The 22,875-nt window shown below is 48.6% G+C and overlaps 1 protein-coding gene across 4 annotated transcripts in view; it reads right to left on the bottom strand.

The window, feature by feature from the left end:
• Nucleotides 1-22,875, bottom strand: part of LOC136632018 (NACHT, LRR and PYD domains-containing protein 3-like) — a 1,080,175-nt gene that overhangs the window by 64,389 nt on the left and 992,911 nt on the right. For all 4 annotated transcript variants that reach the window (XM_066606558.1, XM_066606556.1, XM_066606554.1 and 1 more), the window contains exon 6: nucleotides 11,636-13,322. In XM_066606558.1, the coding sequence (XP_066462655.1) occupies nucleotides 11,636-13,322 (1,687 nt within the window). The remainder of the gene's footprint in view (nucleotides 1-11,635; nucleotides 13,323-22,875) is intronic.

Below are 22,875 nucleotides of genomic sequence, written 5' to 3'. Positions count from 1 at the left end.
TCCGAAACCAGTATGCTCTTCCACTCATTCCTGACCTCCTCAACCAGGTCGCTGGTGCCCGATGGTTTTCTAAACTTGATCTCAGGGGAGCATACAACCTCATCCGCATTCGGGAGGGGGATGAGTGGAAAACCGCCTTCAATACGCCCCTCGGGCATTTTGAATACCTAGTTATGCCTTTTGGGTTGTGTAACGCCCCCGCCATTTTTCAGGGGTACATGAACTCAGTGTTTCAGGATATCATGGGGGTGTTCGTGGTGGTATATCTAGACGACATTTTGATTTTTTCCTCCGACTTGCCGAGTCACCATACTCACGTTCAGACTGTACTAGCTCGACTCAGACATAACAAGCTGTTTGCTAAACTCGAGAAATGTGTTTTCGGGGTACAGAAGATATCATTTTTGGGGTATATCATCACGCCATGCGACTTCCAGATGGATCCTGAAAAGGTGAAAGCCATCACGGAGTGGGCCCAGCCAGGGTCGTTGAAAGCCCTTCAACGCTTCCTCGGCTTCGCCAACTACTATCGCAAATTCATTAAAGACTTCTCCGTGGTGGCTAAACCTCTAACGGACCTCACCAGAAAGGGGGCAGATGTGAGGACCTGGTCTTCTGAGGCTCTGAGGGCCTTCGATACCCTAAAGGCGGCGTTCTCTTCTGCACCTGTCCTAGTACAACCGGATCTGTCCAGCCCTTTTGTGGTGGAGGTGGATGCCTCTGAGTTTGGGGTGGGAGCGGTACTGTCCCAAGGTCCCTCCACTCTCACCAACCTCAGACCGTGTGCCTATTTTTCTAGGAAGTTTTCTTCCACCGAACGGAACTATGATATAGGCAACCGGGAATTGCTGGCGATTAAGTGGGCTTTCGAAGAGTGGAGGCATTTTTTGGAAGGAGCCCATCACCAGATCACGGTACTCACAGACCATAAAAACCTCACCTATCTAGATTCCGCTAAGAGGTTAAATGCTCGGCAAGCCCGCTGGGCCTTGTTTTTCTCTCGGTTCAATTTTGTTGTTACCTATAGACCCGGTTCTAAGAACGTCAAGGCTGATGCCCTGTCTAGGAGTTTTGGTTCTCCGGAACTTTCCGAGCCAGAGCCTGAGAGCATTCTCTCCCCTGGGGTGGTCCTCGCTGCTGTCTCCTCCGACCTTTCACCTCTCATTCACGCCGCTCAACAATCTGCTCCTGAAGCCCTTCCGGAAGGCAAATTATTTGTCCCGTTGTCACTGAGATTGAAAGTGTTAGAGGAGACACATGCTTCAGTCCTAGCTGGACACCCCGGCATCAGGGGTACTCTGGAGTTAGCGGCCAGACTCTATTGGTGGCCGCACATGGCCAAGGATGTACGGGTATTTGTGTCCGCGTGCCCGGTTTGCGCAAGGGGGAAGAATCTCAGGAGACGTCCTGAGGGTCCTCTTCTGCCCTTGCCCATTCCGTCCAGGCCATGGTCCCATTTGTCCATGGATTTCATTACTGATCTGCCATCCTCGCTGGGGAATACGGTCATTTGGGTAATAGTTGACCGTTTCTCTAAAATGTCTCATTTTGTTCCGCTTGGCAAGTTGCCTAACGCCAAACTTTTGTCTGAGATGTTCATCAAGGAGATTGTTCGGTTACATGGGATCCCCGAGGATATTGTGTCAGATAGAGGGGTTCAGTTCGTCGCTCGCTTCTGGCGAGCCTTCTGTAAAAATCTAAACGTTAATTTGTCCTTTTCCTCCGCTTTCCACCCCGAGAGTAACGGACAAACGGAACGGATGAATCAAGAACTTATCCAGTATCTGCGACTGTTTGTCTCTGATAACCAGTATCAGTGGGCCAACTACTTACCTCTCGCCGAATTTGCTATTAACAACCATGGTAACTCGTCGACCCAACTGTCACCTTTTTTTTGTAACTATGGGTTCCATCCCCGGTTCTCGCTTTCTACTCCTTTTGTCTCGAACAATCCGGCCGCTGACATATCCGCTGAAGAACTGTGCACAGTTTGGGCCCAGGTTCGTAAGAACCTTCAGGGTTCCCAAGAGAAACTGCGTAAATACGCAAATAAAAGACGTACTATCTCTGCACCTTTTGTGGTCGGGGAGCAGGTTTTATTATCATCCAAGAATCTGAGACTTAAGGTTCCCTCCCTGAAACTTGCTCCTCGGTTCATTGGCCCATTTACGGTTTCTCAGGTCATCAACCCGGTGTCATATAAGTTGGCACTTCCTGACCCCTGGAAGGTCCACAAGGTTTTTCACAAAAACTTGCTTAAGAAGTATGTGACTCCAGTTCTCCCCACCCAGAACCCGCCTCCTCCCTCTCTGGTACAGGGGGAACTGGAGTATGAAGTAGAAAGGCTCGTGGATGCCCGACGGGCTAGAGGTGGGCTGCAGTACCTGGTCCACTGGAGAGGATTTGGCCCTGAGGATAGGACGTGGGTCCCTGCCAGGGACGTTCATGCGCCACGCCTAGTCCAGTCATTCCACAGGGCTTTCCCGCTTAAACCCGCACCGGGCCATGGGGGTCCGGTGTCCCCCCGTAGAAGGGGGGGTACTGTCAGAACCTGCAACTCTCGGGGCCGCCGTGCCCGCACCACCGGTCCTGCCACCCGGGCTACAGGAGTGCGGCGTAGGGGAGCCCCGGTTCTGGTGATCTCCCCGGGCCGCTGTAAGACTGGTCGCCGCCGGGTTGCTAGGGAGGCAGCTGGTGCTTCTAGTCACTTGACTACCAGGCTGGCTTCCCTAGTAACGGTCTGTGCTGCAAGACTGGGGGCGTGCCCCCAGCACCTCCCTGATTAGCCCTGCTGCTGTCAGGCTCCCCGCCCCAATCAGCTTCTGGGGCGGGAGCACTGACAGCATTTAAATATGTGTGTTTTCCTGTCAGGCGTTGCCAGTGTTAGTTTGGTTCTCCAGCTACACCCGCGTTTATCCTGACTGCTCTTGTGACCTCGGCTTTTCTGACACCTGCTTTTGGACTTGACTACGTTTTTGCCTGACCCCTCCGTACTGCGTACCCTCTTGTTGCCTACCCGGATTGTCTGACCATTCTACCGTTGTTTTGTCTCAGTGTCTGTTTGTCTCCCGTGTCCCGCTTCCCTAGTGAGGGTAGGGACCGTCGCCCAGTTGTCGCCCTGGGGGTTAGCCCAGGGGGGCAAGTAGGCAGGGACAGGGGTTGCGGGATATCTCAGGGACCCCCATATCCCGGACACTGTCCTGACACCCACTAATTAAATATGCTACAATTTTTTCATCGCAGACCTGTAATTATTAGGTGTAAATGCTGCCATGTTACCGCTGGAACATGCCAGCATTTACAGCTCTTAATGTTAGCCTAACTGCCAAAGGAACTCTCATTGTAAGCCTGTAGAGCTGGCAACAAACAATCCAGACGCTGCGAGCGCCTTCAAGCCTTGACCCAATCGGAAGCTAGGGGTGTGACAGGGGGCGATCCTCCTGTCAAACCCCTAGCTTCCGGCGGCGTCAAGATACAATGGTACCACAAGGCACATCCTCTGAAGGGAACGTACCAGTTTCACCTCCTGCATCCAGGACAACCATTGCTGACATTCTCAAAGCAATCATGGAGTCCTGCTCTGCTCTCACAAAAAAAATTGACGCCCTACAGTCAAACTTTAGCCTACTGCAAGTGGACGTTCAAATGCTATGGGAACGCACGACTGAGATTGAGACCCGTGTCTCCAACCTGGAGGACACCACTACACCACTCTTGGATCGGGTGCAAACACTTAGTTCATTGCTTCTCAAGCAGATGTACGGCTCGGATCATCTGTCACCTCTACTCTGTGTTGAAAGGGCGCATTACTTTGCCTCTAGAGCCCAACCGCCTGGAGGCCCCCCGCGAGCCTTCATAACCAAGCTACTCAACTAAAGGGACAGAGATAAAATCCTGGAACTCAATCGTGTGAAGGAGCCACTGAGGGTGGAGGGGCAAACAGTTAGCATTTTCCCAAATTTTTCTCTGGAGGTGCAGCAGAGGTGACAAAAATTTACATAGGCAAAGAATTTACTAAGCTCCAAGCAGCTTGTTTATGCAATGTTATATCCTGATAAACTGAAGGTGATCAAGAACAATTGCTCTTACTTTTTTGAAAGTCCAGGGGAGGTTCTGAATTGACTCAAGCAAGACTGAATCCTGTTCTTGGGACATTAATGGTCCTTGAAATGGCCGACCCATTAATCCACATGTGACGTAACTACTGAAGGAGGTTTACCATACTCTTCCATGCCACCCCCCCTTTCCTTCTCATCCCTCCCTCTTCCTATCCCCCTTCCCCCTCCTCCCTGGTTTCTGGGGTCGGCTGTTGGAGAGGACAGTTTTGCTATGTGGTGTGGGCTGTTAATACCATTCTCTTTTCAGTGTTGCTGTCTGTGGTCTTCCCCTGGTGGACACCCCCCCTCCTGCTTGAGGCCAAGAGCCCTGCGGGTGTCACCCCAGGGAATCAAACTATTGTGCAACAGGGCATGTATATGATATAGTGGGACTGCCCGCATTTACACAATGTTTTTCCTACTCTGCCGCAGGGGGGTTCTATGACTATCGTTGTGCTCTCCGTTTAAAGTTTTCTAGTTAGTTCTCTGGGGACAGGCCTCACACCCCTTACAAAAGCTGTGAATTATGGGATCTAATCCTGTCTGTAGTTTGGGGGGGGGGGGAATCGGTAGGGTGGGAAAGGGCTTTCGTTGGGGTTAATATGTATAAGCTGTCTGCTTTTTTTCTACTTTATTTTGTTCTCTTTCTGGCGCGACTCTTCTCTAGGTGATATGCGGGTGCTCTTCATAGATGATGACCAACTCTACCACAATGGCTAGCACATATCTTAAACTAGTCTCTTTGAACGTTAGAGGCATGAACTCTGGATTTAAAAGAGCCTTGGTTTTAAATTTTCCCAAGATTCACTTCCCCCATATAATACTTTTTCAGGAAATGCACCTGCTGGGCTCAAGGATACTTGCACTTAAACGGGCCACTACAGACTCTGCGTACCACGCCACCTACTCCATTTATGCTAAAGGAGTCAGCCCAGTTTGCTTTCCGACAGATACATATTGATGCCGGGGGATGTTTTTTGATCCTTCAAGGCGCCTTTATGGGGCGGCTTCTCATGATGGTTAATATTTATTTACCCTGCCCTGCTGATATCAAAGTCCTTCACGAAGTGATGGCACGGGTGGTTTTGCTTGAGCCTACCCCAATAATATTTGCAGGGGACTTATTATGGATCCAGTGCGGGACCGCTTTACTCCTACCGCCTCGGGATTGCCCCAGCTACCTATATGGGCTCAATCCTACTTGCTGCAGGAAATATGGCACCTGTTAAAACCCATATGACACCGCCTACTCATGGAACTTTTTAACATAGAACAACTTTACCTGCATTGATTTATGCTTTGGCTCCCCGGAATGTCTCCCCATGGTGCATGATGTATCCTATCTGCCCAGAGACATATCAGATCATTTCCCACTTCAATTGGTCCTTGACCTCGGAGTGGAGTGTATTCATCCTTTATGGAGACTTAGTCCCCTATGGCTAGCACAGGGAGAGGTGCAGGAATATGCTGGGCAAGAGATGGGAATGTACTGGGGGGTTAATGAGGGGACGGCCTAAGAGCTAATTGTATGGGATGCTTTTAAGGCTTTTACTAGAGGGTCCTTCACGTCGCCCATAGCTGGGTACAGAAGGTCACGGCAGGCCACCCGGCTTGACTTGGAGCGCCGTCTTGTTGCTGCAGAGGCCAGGCACATAGAGAATCCCTCCCCGGAAACATACCTAGAACTAAACAAGCACCAGTTACGCCCAGATAGATGACCCACAACTAGTCAACCAAACGTTTGCCTATTTTTATAGAAATCTATACACCTCTAAACTTAGCTGCTCTGATGAACAACTCACACGCTATCTTGATAACATTCTCTTTTCTACGCTGAGCCAGTCCAGTATGGCCTATCTTGATGGTGTCCTAAGCATAGAGAAAATAACAGATGCCATTAAGTCACTCCCCAATAGGAAATCCCCGGGTGTGCATGGGCTTCCTAGGGAATGGTATAAAAAGAATTCAGATTTCCTGGCCCCCTGGCTCCTAAAGTTATATAATTGTAGCCTGCGAGATGGAGTCTTGTCAGATACCATGCGCAAGGCCCTAATTGTCACGATCCCTAAAGCTGGAAAAGATCATGCGGACTGCGGCTCAGACCGGCCCATTTCACTCCTCAACAACGATGTAAAGATTCTTGCAAAAATACTGCATGAACTCGATCTTCGGAGAAATTATACATGCTGACCAGTCTGGTTTCATGCCTGGCACAAGCACAGACATGAATTTAAGGTGACTTTTTGATCATCTGACGTATGAACACTAACTGTGGGAAGCGCACCCTGGTGTTTACAGATCAGGCAAAAGCCTTCAACTCAGTGGGGTGGAGATACTTGTGGGCAGTGATGCGGTGGTTTGGATTTGGGCCAACGTTTAGTAAATGGGTACGGATCCTCTACGACTCTCCAGTGGCCAATGTTAAAACCAATGTCCATGTTTCTGCCCAGTTTCCCCTGTTGCAGCACACAACAGGGCTGCCCTCTGTCCCCGTCCTTGTTTGGCTTCGCTATAGGGTCCCTTCCAATTCGGGTCCGGACATTTCCAGTTATAAGGGGGTTCAAACTGCGCAATTATGAAGAGCACATAGCGCTGTATGCGGATGACACCCTTCTCTTTCTCCAGGACCCAAAGTCGTCTCTTGTCTCTGCACTCGCCATTTTTGATGCACTTGGCCTACACTCTGGCATTAAGGTTAATTGGGACAAAACTCACCTTGTTGCAGTGGATTCGGCGGCTGCTGAGCTTCCCCTGCCCGCCCCACTGAGCTGGATAGCTCAGACAACTTATCTGAGTATAAGGGTGTCGGTGGATGTCTCTGTCTTTGGTGACCCTAATTTAACCAACCTTTTGGACTGTGCGGAGGGAATGGTGGCACGCTGGGCCTCTCTCCCGCTTACCCTGGTAGGCAGAATTAATTTGATTAAAATGAAACTGCTGCCGGAGATCCCGTATGTCTTGCATAACTCCCCTATCCTTGTTCCAAATGGCTTTTTTTCCACACTCCATGGGATTGTACTACGCATCCTGTGGACAGGTTCCCCACCCCCAGAATTAAACTAGAAACCCTGTGCCTCCTGGTGAGCTGGGGAGGTCTAGCCTTACACCACTCCTACTACTATTATCTGGCCAATCAATTGGTAAATGCTGGGTGGTGGCTGTCCTCGTCAGATTACAACCCGGTGGTGGACCTGAAGCGTAGGGTGATCAGAGTCTGAGAGCTTTGCTGATGCGTGGCCCTTTCTCTTCTACTGTCCCTCTACCCGCTTCCATGCTCGTAAAACTCAAGGTGTGGCACAGGGTCTTGCAACTGGTGCCTGTAGAGAAAATTATGTGATCCCCGCATACTTCCTTGTGGAACAATCCGCATTTGCCACACCTGCGATGTTTCACCGAGTTTGCATTCTGGAGACTTCATCGAGTGAGAGTCCTGTCTGACAGTCAGTGAGGGCACCTTTCGCACTTTCTTACAACTGCACATAAGTCATAACTTGCCTGAACATTCATACTTTAGATACTACCAGCTAAGACATGTGATTGGGGCTTAGTTTCGGGGTCTGTCCATACCACTGTCCCTAACTTGTTTGGTTGGAGGGTCTGGCGCAGATGTGTAACCTCGTGAAGCCACTGTCTAATCTCTACGCCCAGCTAATACAGTATTGGGCCCCAATGAAGGAGAGGGTCACCCAGGAGTGGGTCAATGACATTCCAGATCTGTTATCGGGAAGGATGTGGACATACTGGCGGGTTCTGGCCCCCTCTGATTAGCGGTAGGGACAGACTTATTCAGGTCAAGTTCTTGCATCGGTTATATGACACTCCCTCCAGCCTGCACGTTATGGGTTTGCTTCCATCAGCGGTGTGCCCACAATGCTTGATGGCAAACTATGTTTATAGTGCATGCTTGATAAAGACCACTAAGTGGTCGAAACGTCGCTGCTTGTACTTTTTAAAGGATGGAATAAAAAGACCTGGATTTTACATCTCAGCTGTTCTGCTGCCGCTCAAACTTTGTTTGGATACTCGGTGTGGCATGAGAGGTGGAGTTCGATCTCAGGCGTTGGCTGTGCAGATCTTGCCTCCCCTAGTTTGGGTTCAGATCTAAGTGCTGTTGGTGCTGCTCATTTTGGACCGTTGATAACTCTGAGAAGAAAGCAGCTGTTTGCATATACAAACAGCTGCTGTTCTTGGAGTTATCAGTGGTGTCCCGCTCCGCCTGCATTTAACTCTTAAGTAGCTAATTAGCTTCTTAAGAGTTATGCAAAGATGATTGTTGTAGTGATTTTTTTTTTTTGAGCGATCATCTTTCAGTGTAAATGCACCATTAGGCTATGATATTATTTATAGATCACAGTGAATGCCATAAAAACAAAACCCCAAAACAATGGTGAGATTTGTGCACCCCCCCTCCCCCGTCTCCCAGAAAAAATGAATAGTTCTACTCTACAATACAAATGATGCAATTAAAAAATACAGTTTACTTAACAAAAAGCAAGCCTTCGCATGATTAAGTGGACAGAAAACTAAAAAAGTTAATGGTCCTGGAATGAGACGGCGGAAAAGAAAATGAGCAGCAAATCTGCTATATGTGAATGCACCCTTAGGGCAACAACCCTCAGTGTGGCTGGCTGCAGCTAGCCAAGCCATGGCCACACAAATTACTGGAAGGATTGTGTGACCATTGGCCACCGCGGATGGGTGGGTTTTGGCTGTGTGTAGACTTCCCACTCTTGTTTAGAGCTAACACCAGAACCATAAATACACAGCACCAAAACCAACCCCATAACAATAAATATAGTGCCAGAACCTGCCAAAAAAGTATACATGTTCTATTATACAACCTTTATAATGTGGCAAGCTTAGTTACAGTGGCTCAGCCTTAGTATACCGCTAAGTAATACAGTCGCCATATAATGTTCTCTGCATAGTGATAGTGATTGCAGTGCAGTTACCTCCAGTGATCACAGGTTATGTTGTCCCTTTCTGCAATAGTCTGTATTCAGTTTATTTTTCTCTGCGCTAAGATCATCACTAACCTCCCCCCTTCATTCTGGTACCAGCCATAATCAACCTTTTATTGCCTCCCCATGGTAATAATGTGCCTGCTATGGCCCCAAATAATAATAGTGACCTCTTCTGTGGCTCCACTTAGTAATAATACCCCTGCATGCTCCTAATAATATATGGCCTCCTCTGTGGTTGAGGGTAGAGATTATATTAATACACAGCCCATGTTTACAGCCACCCAAGGGCTCTTAACTTTGGCAAACGGTGAAACGAAATTCCTTGTCACATACACATCTTATCACATACATGATCTTATACACTATAACTCCTTCACTCACTATACTCTGAATATAAATAATGCATTAACTTTGTTACACCAAATTAAATCTAGATTTTTAAATCTTCACAATCGCCCCCTGTAGCTTTACACCATCCAGATATTCTTTCTACTACTGCGTTAAGATATTGTTCAGAAATGTCTACCCAACATTGTTACAGAAGTTCCCACAAATGTGTTGAGGTTTATGTCTGGAGACTAAGCAGCTCATTCTATTCCTTGAAGCCTACTGGCGTCTTCTTGTCTTCTTAAAGGGGTTGTCCCGCGGCAGCAAGTGGGTCTATACACTTCTGTATGGCCATAATAATGCACTTTGTAATGTACATTGTGCATTAATTATGAGCCATACAGAGGTTATAAAAAGTTATTCACTTACCTGCTCCGTTGCTGGCGTCCTCGTCTCCATGGTTGCCGTCTAATTTTCGCCGTCTAATGGCCAAATTAGACGCGCTTGCGCAGTCCGGGCCTTCTTCTCTTCTCAATGGGGCTCCATGTAGCTCCGTGTAGCTCCGCCCCGTCACGTGCCGATTCCAGCCAATCAGGAGGCTGGAATCGGCAATGGACCGCACAGAAGAGCTGCGGTCCACGGAGGAAGAAGATCCCGGCGGCCATCTTCAACCGGTAAGTATAGAAGTCACCGGAGCGCGGGGATTCAGGTAAGCGCTGTGCTGTTTTTTTTTTAAGTCCCTGCATCGGGGTTGTCTCGCGCCGAACGGGGGGGGGGGGGGGGGGTTGAAAAAAAAAAAACCTGTTTCGGCGCGGGACAACCCCTTTAAGTAGTTCTGACAAAACCTAGAAGTATGTTTTGGATGATTGTCTTGTTGTAATATGAATCTCTGACGAACTAGGCGTACACCTGAGGATATGGTTCCCACTTGCACAGGATTGTATTGCAAAACGCAGTCCTATGCAGACGGCCGCGATTTTTCCGCATGAAAAAACACGCGGAAAACAAATCGCGGCATGTTCTATTTCTGTGTGGGTCTCGCAAAGGCCCGCACAGAAATGTCACTCCCGATGCGCCGACTCCGCTCTGCGCATGCGCCGGCTGGGCGGCAGTCAGCACTTCACAGGGAGGAGAAACTGCGGAAGCTGAATATTAACTGTGTATTTGCACTGGCCCATTCACTTCAATGGCATATAACACTGTAATACGCACCAAAATACGACATTCTGCTTTTTTTTCACTGGACCGAATATTACGTGAAAAAATATGCACGTGAATGAACCCATTAGAACCAATGGGTTTTATTTACTGTGTATTAAGGGCATAATATGTTGCACAAATTCGCTATTGTAGGCGAGCCCTAAGGGTTCTAATTGTCTGTCTTTATTTAATTGCCTTTTTCTTGCCACTGTGATAGAAATATGTTCTGTCCTGAAGAGCAAAACTGTCCAAATCCTGTGCTAGAGAGTGTTATAATGTAGTCTGATTTTATAAAACCAGTGTTGCAACGGAGGGTTTGAAAGTAATCTACAAAAGTTGAGACACCTGTAGGAATAGTTTGCAGTTAATTTCACATCATCCTTCGCTTTCTGTGCTGCAGAGCAGCGGTCCTTGATGTGTTCCCTCAAAAAAAAAGTTAAAATCATAAATTCAGACTAATGATACATTTCATGTTAAATATCATAATATTTTTATGTTTCTAACTTAATCTTGAACCTCTTCACATTATTTGCTGGACTTGAACTGTGTTGATACCAAAGATAACTGGACAATGGAGGTGTTCTAAATCTTTTAAATGGTAATGTGAATATTAAAAAAGATGATCATTATCACTTGTTTGATAGAATTTGGCTAATCATATCACACCGGACTGCAACCCTACAAACCCCTGACTTTGTACGAGTGTACCTAGAAGAGGAGCTGTAGATACGGCCCTGCTGCCTGTGTAAACAAGAAGATGTACAGTGGACCAATGACAGCTCTGTTAAGGGTCATCTGTCCTCTAATAGAACCTGCATCATCCCATATAAAGGCCGGCAGACGAGCCCAGATATTGTTGATCAGCACGTTCTACTGAAGCAAATCACTCCGTGTAAAAGGACCGTAGCATTACCACAGAAATCTGACCCCATCTACTTTATAGCAGGACCATAATACTAACAGGCATGATGTATAAATGTAATAAGTTTATAAGATGTTTGTCAGAACCTTAATATTAGAATAATAAAAAAATAACTAGTATATTACCTCAGAATCTGCAGGTTATGTAACGCTGGTGCAAGTCTATTCAACCCTTCATCATCTAAGTGACATTCACTTAGATCAAGTTCTTTTATATTTATGCAGGTTTCCAGAATAAATGCCAACACTGTGCAGTCCAGAGCCGACATGTGAACACGAGAAAGGTCAACTTTTATGTGTGATTTTATAGATTCCAACACTAAAATCTTATTCCGGGTCTCAAACAGATAGTAGAAAGTCCTGAGTAGATGTTTCATGTCATTACTTGCCCTCTGTTCTTCTAGAATTAAGTCCTTCATCCAAGTGATAACATGGTTTGAAGCCTGAGCTGCTTGTGTGCCCAGATATTCCTTTAGTATTGAGCTGGTGGCGCCGTCTGATAGACCACACAGGAAACGGAGGAATATCTCACCCCGCCCATCAGGATGGGATTTGGCTTCTTCTAGTGAATTCTGTAACATCTCAGAAGAATAATCAATATAATGCACCAAGGCAGAGATAAATTCCTGAAGAGTGAGATGTAAGAAGGAATAGGTCCCAGGCTCAGATTCCATCAGAAAACTTGATAAGAGCTTTGACTGATTGTCCACATGGAAACAATCCAGATCTCCCTCATCAAAAACAACACTGTGATTCATGACTCCACGTTCGGCCATCCATCCGATAGACTGCAGGATCTTCTTAGCATCACTTTTGTACAGGCTGTGATTGAACAGAATGTTAGCGACAAATATCACAAAGAGTTGTGTCACCGTTTTGGGTAATAATGACACCGGCTGACCACTACTTGTTGTCTGGAAGCTCATGGATAATACAGTACAGATGATCCAGCAGTAGGACGGGAGGTAACAGAACGTGTACAACGTATCATTCTCTTTCACGTAATTAAAAGCCTTTTCTGCCAGTTCCGGGTCGGAGAAGAAGTTTTTAAAGTACATCTTTCGCTCTTCTGTAAAAAACCCAATGATCTCCACTATTCGCTGGAATATGTCACAATCAATTGATGCCAATCTGGTTGGACGACTGGTCATTAGGACAGAACAACCATTAAGAAGAGACTTTCTCACCAGACTAACCACAATCTGACCACAATGTTCGGGATGTTTAGGATTAGAGCACAAGTGACTTGATGTGAAATCCATGATATGATTGCTTTCATCTAATCCATCAAATATGAAGAGAAGTTTCTCTGGATCTTGTAAGATCTTCCCAAGCTGCTCCCCTAGATATGGGTACTGATGAAGGATCATTGTCTCTAGACTAACCTCCTTTAGTCTGTTGAGTTCTCGGAATTTGAAGAAAAAGACAAAAGAGAATCTCTGATAGAGATCGCCCTTCACCCAGTCATAGACAAACTTCTGCATAAGTGTGGTCTTCCCTACACCGGGCACTCCGCTCACCATTACCACATGTGGCACAAGTTTGGATTTGTGGCTCCAGCGGAACATCTTGTTGGGGGAAATATGTTGTAATTCAATTTGGGCTTTCTTTAAATATTCCTCATGTTTTACCCCAGTCTCTAAAAGCTCATTCTCAGAGCGTTTCCTAAAGTGATCAGTGGGTACAACAATGAGGTTCACATAACGCGTACAGAATGGAAATCTTTCCTTTTGCTGGTCACATCTTGGAAGTTTGTTTTCTAGAAGTTTCTCAGTTTTTTCATTTAAATGTTTCTTGTGACGGTCCTGAATGTCTATAAATAATAGGAAAATTAAGGTGAAAACGAGAAGCTAAAACAAAACTAAATATTTTATTATTAAAATGATGGACATAAAACACATAGTTATTAGAGATGAGCGAGCATACTCGTTCGAGCATTAGGGTGTTCGAGATGCTCGTTACTCGAGGCGAGCACCACTCGGCACTTGACTCCATTACATTTCCTTCCCTGAGAAATTTGCGCCCTTTTCTGGCCAATAGAAACACAAGGAAGGCATTACAACTTCCTCCTGTGACATTCCAGCCCTATCCCACCCCCCTGCAGTGAGTGGCTGGTGAGATCAAGTGACCCCCGAGTATTTAAATCTGCCCCGCCCGCGGCTCGCCACAGACACACACTAAGAGAGATTAGGGACAGTGCTGCTGATGCTGCTGCTGCTATAGGGACAGTGTTAGCGTCTTCAAGAACCACAACGGCCCTTCTTAGGGCCACAGCTCACCTAGTGCATTACTGTTGTGGCTGCTATGAGCAGTTTTGCACAAATTTCTTTTTAATGTATATCGGGCGTGCAGGCTGTAGCGTTCTCAGGCTGCAGTCTGTACTTGAGTATAGGGGCACTATTGGTCAGGCAGGGAGAGTAGTAGTGTAGAATCCTGTCTACAAGAACCCCAACGGTTCTTCTTAGGGCAACCTGCAGCCGCGTGCATTTAACTCCGTGGTTGCTGGGAGTTGTAGTACCTTTGTATTGCACAGCCTAGCCTGCGTGCAGCCTTTATTTAAACATATTTCTGTCCGCACTTTGCGTAACCTCACTGCAGTCTGCCTCTAAGTGTACGCCAAGAAACCACACATTTTCTACAATGCTCTGTGTTATACGTGTGCTGTCTCAGAAGTTCACGGTCTGCCCGACGCCCATAGATTGAAAGTGCAATACACACTGCCTAGCCTCAGCCTGCACTGCAGAGTAAAATAAGGAGATTTTTTTTAAAAATTCCTTTTTACGGCTACCGGTTACCCAGTGCATTTGCCTGCGTGGCCTGTGGGACTTCACGCCCATCCAAACTGCATAGTTCACAGCTAGGCCTAAGTGCAACCTTCCTTATAATTTATCTCTGGCTTCATTTAGCGTTATATTACCGCTCGCAGCCAGCAACTGCGCGGCAATAATTCACAAACATTTTTACACCGCTCTGTCTCTGCTCGATTCTTAATCCAGCATGCTGAGGGGTAGGGGTAGAGGACGTGGACGCGGTCACAGTCGAGGTCCACGTGAGGGTGTGGGCATAGGACGAGTTCCTGGTCCAGGTGAATCACAGCCGGCTGCTGCGGGAGTAGGAGAGAGGACAGTTTCTGGGGTCCCCAGCTTCATATCACAATTTTTGGGTCCACGCGGTAGACCTTTATTAAAAACCGAGCAGTGTGAGCAGGTCCTGTCGTGGATGGCAGAAAGTGCATCCAGCAATGTATCGACCACCCAGTCTTCTACGCTGTCCACTGCTGCAACTCTGAATCCTCTGGCTGCTGCTCCTCCTTCCTCCCAGCCTCCTCACTCCATGAAAATGACACATTCTGAGGAGCAGGCAGACTCCCAGGAACTGTTCTTGGGCCCCTGCCCAGATTGGGCAGCAATGGTTCCTTTCCCACCGGAGGAGTTTGTCGTGACCGATGCCCAACCTTTGGAAAGTTCCAGGGGTCCAGGGGATGAGGCTGGGGACTTCCGGCAACTGTCTCAAGAGCTTTCAGTGGGTGGGGAGGACGATGACGATGAAACACAGTTGTCTATCAGTGAGGTAGTAGTAAGGGCAGTAAGTCTGAGGTAGGGGCACACAGAGGATTCGGAGGAAGAGCCGCTGGACAATGAGGTGACTGACCCCACCTGGTGTGATAAGCCAACTGAGGACAGGTCTTCAGAGGGGGTGGCAATTGCAGCCGCAGGACAGGTTGGAATAGGCAGTGGGGTGGCCAGGGGTAGAGGCAGGGCAAGAGCGAATAATCCACCAGCTGTTTCCCAAAGCACCCCCTCGCGCCAAGCCACCGTGCAGAGTCCAAGGTGCTCTAATGTGTGGCAGTTTTTCACTGAGACGCCGTGAGACCGACGAACAGTGGTGTGCAACCTTTGTCGCGCCAAGATCAGCCGGGGAGCCACCACCACAAGCCTCACCACCACCAGCATGCGCAGGCATATGATGGCCAAGCACCCCACAAGGTGGGACGAAGGCTGTTCACCACCTCCAGCTTGCGCCACTGCCTCTCCCCCTGGGCCCCAACCTGCCACTAAGAACCAACCCCCTCTCAGGACACAGGCACGACTGTCTCCTGGCCTGGACCCACACCCTCACCTCTGCTGTCCTCTGCCCCATTCAGCAATGTCTTTCAACGCAGCGTCTAGCTGTCGCTAAGAGAATCGTTGGAGCGAAAGCGCAAATACGCCACCACGCACCCGCACGCTCAAGCTTTAAATGTCCACATAGTCAAATTGATCAGCCTGGAGATGCTCCCCTACAGGCTGGTAGAAACTGAGGCGTTCAAAAACATGATGGCGGCGGCAGCACCGTGCTACTCTGTCCCCAGTCGCCACTATTTTTCACGGTGTGCCGTCCTAGCCCTGCACGACCACGTCTCACGCAGCATCGTACGCGCCCTCACCAACTCGGTTTCTGCCAAGGTCCACTTAACAACGGACATGTGGACAAGCGCAGGCGGGCAGGGCCACTATATCTCCCTGACGGCACATTGGGTGAATTTAGTGGAGGCTGGGACCGAGTCAGAGCCTGGGACCGCTCATGTACTACCCACCCCCAGAATTGTGGGCCCCAGATCGGTGCTGGTATCTGCAGCGGTGTATGCCACCTCCACTAAACCTTCCTCCTCCTCCAACGCAACCTCTACCTCGCAATCAAGACTTGTCACCAGCAGCACGTCGCCAGCAGTCGGTGTCGCGTGGCGCGGCAGCACAGCGGTGGGCAAGCGTCAGCAGGCCGTGCTGAAACTACTCAGCTTAGGAGAGAAGAGGCACACGGCACACGAACTGTTGCACGGTCTGACAGAGCAGACCAACCGCTGGCTTTCGCCACTGAGCCTCCCATCGGGAATGGTCGTGTGTGACAACGGCCGTAACCTGGTGGCGGCTCTGCAGCTCGGCAGCCTCACGCACGTGCCATGCCTGGCCCACATCTTTAATTTGGTGGTTCAACGATTTCTGAAAGGCTACCCACACTTGTCAGACCTCCTCGGCAAGGTACGCCGGGTCAGCGCACATTTCCGCAAGTCCCACACGGACGCTGCCACCCTGCAACATTGGTTTAATCTGCCAGTGCACCGACTGCTTTGCGACGTGCCCACACAGTGGAACTCTACGCTTCACATGTTGGCCAGGCTGTATGAGCAGCGTAGAGCTATAGTGTAATACCAACTCCAAGATGGACGGTGAAGTGGGAGTCAGCCTCCTCAATTCTTTACAGAGGAGTGGGGCTGGATGGCAGATATCTGCCAAGTCCTTGGAAACTTTGAGGAGTCCACCCTGATGGTGAGCGGCGATGCTGCAATCATTAGCGTCACCATTTCCCTGCTATGCCTCTTGAGAATTTCCCTGCAAAGCATAAAGGCTGATGCTTTGCAGGCGTAAACGGAGGCGAGGGGAAGACAGTATGTCGCTGGATAGTCAGAGCACCCTCATGTCTATATCTCAGCGCGTGGAGGAGGAGGGGGAGGAGCCTGAGGAGAAAGAGACAGCTGGGCCCACTGCTGAGGGTGCCCATGCAGCTTGCCTCTCATCCATTCAGCGTGTATGGCCAGAGGAGGAGGAGGAGGACGACACTCAAATTGATCTTCCTAGTGAGGACAGCCATATGCTGCGTACAGGTACCCTGGCACACATGGCTGACTTTATGTTAGCATGCCTTTCTCGTGACCCTCGTGTTAGACGCATTCTGGCCACTACGGATTACTGGTTGTACACACTGCTTGACCCACGGTATAAGGAGAACCTTTCCACTCTCATTCCCAAAGAGGAAAGGGGTTTGAGAGTGATGCAATACCACAGGGCCATGGTGGACAAACTGATGGTAAACTTCCCATCTGACAGCGCTAGCGGCAGAAGGCGCAGTTCCGAGGGCCACGTAGAAGGGGAGGCGCGGAGATCAGGCAGCATGTTCAGCGCAGGCAAGGGAACACTCTCCAAGGCCTTTGCCAGCTTTATAGCTCCCCAGCAAGACTGTCTCACACCTCCCCAGTCCAGGCTGAGTCGGAGGGAGCACTGTAAGAAGATGGTGAGGGAGTACGCAGCCGATCGTACCACCGTCCTCCGTGACGCCTCTGCCCCGTACAACTACTAGGTGTCAAAGCTGGACACGTGGCCCGAACTCGCGCTGTATGCCCTGGAGGTGTTGGCGTGCCCTGCGGCTAGCGTCTTGTCAGAGAGGGTGTTTAGTGCAGCTGGGGGAATCATCACGGACAAGCGTACCCGCCTGTCAACTGACAGCGCCGACAGGCTTACACTCATAAAGATGAACAAAGCCTGGATTTCCCCAGACTTCTCTTCTCCAGCAGCGGACAGCAGCGCTACCTAAAGAACTTTGTCAATCTGTGTATGATATTCGTCCTCCTCCTCCGGCTCCTCCTCCTGAAACCTCTCGTAATCACCGCGAATGGGCAATTTTTCTGTGGGCCAAAAGGCTCATATAACTTTTCTAAATAATATTTATCTGTTTCAATTCTCATTAAAGCATTGAAACTTCCACCTGAACCAATTGTCTTTTAGACTGGGCTGTCTCCAGGCCTAGTTAAAAATTAAGCCACAGTACGCTAAGCGATTAATGGGTTTCACCTGCCCTCTGGGTTGGGCATGGGCAATTTTTCTGGGGTACATTTGTACTGTCAGTACACCAATTTTTCAAGCCCTCGCTTCAATGTAATCCAAGTAATTTTTATGGGCTTCGCCTGCACTCATGGTACACCACTGTGTCTCGGGTTGGCATACACTTGTGCTACAGAAATGTAACTCTGTTCTGCCTACCTATACTTCTGTCACTGTAATGCTTGAGGGGTCTGATTAGACTTCTGCAACAGAAATGTTACTTCGGTCTGCCGATACTTCTGCTACTGAAATGTTACCTTGGTTGGTGTATACTGTTACTACTGTAATTCAACTAATACTGGGCTCTGCCCATAATGCTTCAACGGAAATGTTACTGGGGCAGGTCTATACTGCTATAACAGAAATGTAACAAATAGTGGGATCTGCCCATACTGCTTTGACGAAAATGTTACTGGGGCCTGTCTATACTGCTACTACTGAAATGTTACAAATGCTGTGCTCTCCCTACACTGCTGCCAGGGAAATGTGAATCTGCTGCTTTGCCCATAATGCTTCTACGTTAATGTTACTGGGGTCTGTCTGCACTGCTGCCAATGAAATGTTACTGGGGTCTATCTGCACTGCTGCCAATGAAATGTTACTGAGGTCTGTCTGCACTGCTGCCAATGAAATGTCACTGGGGTCTGTCTGTACTGCTACCAATGAAATGTCACTGGGGTCTGTCTGCACTGCTGCCAATGAAATGTCACTGGGGTCTGTCTGCACTGCTGCCAATGAAATGTCACTGGGGTCTGTCTGCACTGCTGCCAATGAAATGTCACTGGGGTCTGTCTGCGCTGCTGCCAATGAAATGTCACTGGGGTCTGTCTGCACTGCTGCCAATGAAATGTCACTGGGGTCTGTCTGCACTTCTGGAACTGAAGTTTTACTGGGGTCTGTCTATACTGTTGCTACTGAAATGTTACTGGGGTCTGTCTTCACTGCTGCCAATGAAATGTTACTGAGGTCTGTCTGCACTGCTGGAACTGAAATGTTACAGGGGTGTGTCTAAACTGTTGCTACTGAAATATTACTGGGGCCTGTCTCTAATGCTGCCACTGAAATGTTACTGGGGTCTGTCTGCACTGTTGCCAATGAAATGTGACTGGGGTCTGTCTGCACTGCTGCCAATGAAATGTGACTGGGGTCTGTCTGCTCTGCTGCCAATGAAATGTGACTGGGGTCTGTCTGCACTGCTGCCAATGAAATGTGACTGGGGTCTGTCTGCACTGCTGCCAATGAAATGTGACTGGGGTCTGACTATACTGTTGCTACTGAAATGTTACTGGGGCTTGTCCCTAATGCTACCGCTGAAATGTTACTAATTCTGGGCTCTGCCTTTACCGCTGCTAATGCTATGTCACTGGAGTGGTAAAACGGAGGCTTCCCAAGGACATGATGGCAGCGAGGCCATTTCCCACCAACGCGATTACTGTTAAGGTGCATATAACCACGGACACATGGAGAGGACACGTACTGCCTCAAAAACATCCCCCTCCTCCTCCAACAATGAAAACATTCTTGGCAAATGCCTTTGCATTGGTCCATCTGGTGGCAGTCCAAGAATTTTACCTTTAACTACACAATAAGAGAGCCCCCCCCCCCACCATTCCCCCGCCATGGCCCACTTAATCCTGGCCACATTCCGAAAACCAACTAAATAAAACCGCGCTACTAGGTTCGCAGTCGCGACCGCTTTCCCACCAATGCGGTTACTGTTAAGGTACATATTACCAGTCTGACTGGGGCATGCAGTGTGGGCCGAAGCCCACCTGTATTGTATCTAACGTTAGCTCTGCTGTTCAGGGCACTGCAATGGGATTTGTTTATGTACCGCCGGTGGGTTCCAGGGAGCCACCCATGCTTTGGGTCCACACGGACTTCACATTAGGGATTTGTACCTGCTTGTGTCTATGTATTAAAAACCCCGGTCAGGTTGGGGTCCAAACGGGACATCACATTAGGGATTTGTACCTGCCTGTGTCTATGTATTAAAAACCCCGGTCAGGTTGGGGCATGCAGTGTGGGTCAAAGCCCACCTGCATTTAATCTGACGTTACCTCAGCTGTGCTGGGCAATGCAATGGGATTTATTTATGTAACGCCGGTGGCTTCCTGGGACCCACCCATGCTGTCGGTCCACACAGAGTTGTACCTGCCTGTGTCTACTTATGAAGAACCCCAGTCTGACTGGGGCATGCAGTGTGGGTCGAAGCCCACCTGTATTTAATATGACATTAGCTCTGCTGTCCAGGGCACTGCAATGGGATTTGTTTATGTACCGCCGCTGGGTTCCAGGGAGCCACCCATGCTTTGGGTCCACAGGGACTGCACATTAGGGATTTGTACCTGCCTGTGTCTATGTATTAAAAACCCCGGTCAGACTGGGGCATGCAGTGTGGGCCGAAGCCCACCTGCATTTAATCTGACGTTACCTCAGCTGTGCTGGGCAATGCAATGGGATTTATTTATGTAACGCCGGTGGCTTCTTGGGACCCAGCCATGCTGTCGGTCCACACAGAGTTGTACCTGCCTGTGTCTACTTATGAAGAACCCCAGTCTGACTGGGACATGCAGTGTGGGCCAAAGCCCACCTGTATTTAATCTGACGTTAGCTCTACTATCCGGGGGAATGCATTGGGACAAACTACAGGAGCAATACAGCGCTAATGAGACGTGCACAGCTACGCTAGCATTGAAGTCCGCTGTAGGCACGCGATTGCTGAGCGTTTGTGCAGAGGCCTATGTCCTGGGTGCAGTGAAAGTTCGCTTCCTGCCTAGGATTGCTGAATCTGTGGGCCGGGCCTATGCCGTGGGCGCAGTGCAAGTCTGCCATGTTTGGCCACTCAGATCAATTTTATGTTTATGTCTTGGGTTTCCTAGGACCCACCTATGCTGTTGGTGCAAACTTTGTTCCCATTGCGGTGTTTGACCTTTCTGGCACAAAGGCACTGACTGACTTGGGTAGGGGGCAGAGTGCAGATGGATTTTCCCTTGCAGTGTCGATTTAGCTATGCGACACCTTGACAGAATGAATACTGTGTGGCACATGGATTTCCCATTGCTATGCCCACGTTTGCAGCTCCTGACGGAGGTGGCACAGGATTGGTTTTCTCATTGCTTCTGTACAGCATTGTGGATTATTGCCCCGCCCCTTTTAAAGAGGGTCGCTGCCTGGCCCTGCCAACCCTCTGCAGTGTGTGCCTCCGGTTCCTCCTCATGGCAGACGCACTTATAAATAGACATGAGTGTGGTGTGGCTTTGAGGCCAGTGTGTGGCATGAGGGCAGCTGAAGGCTGCGCAGGGACACTTTTGTGTGCGCTGTGGACACTGGATCGTGCGGGGGGGGGGGGGCATGTAACCCAGGAGAAGAGGCAGGGGTGTGTCCCGCAGGCAGTGCTTGTGCTTAGTTGGAGGTAGTGAGGTGCTTAGCTAAGGTGTGGCTTACTAATGAGGGTTTGTCCGAAGTAAAAATTGTTGGGGGGAGGGCCCACTCTTGCCGCTATTGTGGCTTAATAGTGGGACCTGGGAACCTGAAATGCAGCCCAGCATGTTGCCCCTCGGCTGCCCTATCCGTTTCTGTGTCGTTTCCATTACTTTCTTGGGTTTTGCAGATTTTCACCAATGAAAACCTTAGCGGAGCATGGCTGATATACAAAAATGCTCTAGTCACCCATTGACTTCAATGGGGTTCGTTACTCGAAACGAACCCTCGAGCATCGCGGAAAGTTCGACTCGAGCAACGAGCACCCGAGCATTTTGGTGCTCGCTCATCTCTAATAGTTATCTATGTGTAAAACAAATTCTGTATTTAATTAATTAAAACATATATGTATAAGCCAAAGTTGGTACATACCTACTGACTCAAACTCCACCGAAATTGAACTCTGACTCCACTACTTTAACTCCACAGCCCTAGATGGGTTGTCACAGCATCCCAGGGCTTGGTGAAGGTCCCCACAGCTGCCATATTACACATATACACACACACACACCTTTCAAGCCTAGTTTGTGGCAGGGCTTACCCCCTTTACTAACCACCTTATAGTGTTTTGCGTCCTGACGTTGCTGCTATTTCCCTCCCTACATCGCAGGTGTCAGCTGTTTATTATAGCTGACACCCGCGGACAACAACTCCGATGAGTTACACATGGAGAGTAGAAGGTGAAGTCAGACACAACGATCAGATCAAATGTTTTAAAGTCATAGCTATCCGGCTGATCACACGGGTCTCCACAAGGAATCCATCATAAGATAATGCCATATTACTGGAAATTAGGACATTCCAGAAGTAAAAAACTTCAGTGTCTCCTGGTACTATGAAAGTATTAAAGTCTAGACCACAACACATCGCTGGACCGAACAAACCCTTTTATTAGCTTTACATATCAGGCCAGTATCAGATGAGCATATTCCAGATGACATGTTCCAGATGGCATCACTACCGGGTATCATCAGTATTTGCCTCCGTATATTTTCAGGATTTATCATTCAATTCCCCAAAATCCAGCAAGAACCTGAATGATTATAATCCCACGTAAAAGGGCTTACAGTTCAGAGAAAATATTATAATTTATGATTCCCCAGCACAATCCCTTTACTGGGTAACGCCAGCTACACGGCGGAGTTACAGGACAAAACGAACCCATAAAATCCTCCTTAGAGGCTTCCTATGGGAAATATTACCAAAATATACATTTTGGTTGAAAATTGTGTGATTGTGTGATCCTGC

Source organism: Eleutherodactylus coqui, chromosome 6 (genome assembly GCF_035609145.1).
Source record: "Eleutherodactylus coqui strain aEleCoq1 chromosome 6, aEleCoq1.hap1, whole genome shotgun sequence".
NCBI lineage: Eukaryota > Metazoa > Chordata > Amphibia > Anura > Eleutherodactylidae > Eleutherodactylus > Eleutherodactylus coqui.
Note: the sequence above shows the minus strand (reverse complement) of the source record. Positions and strands in the feature narration are given on the sequence as shown.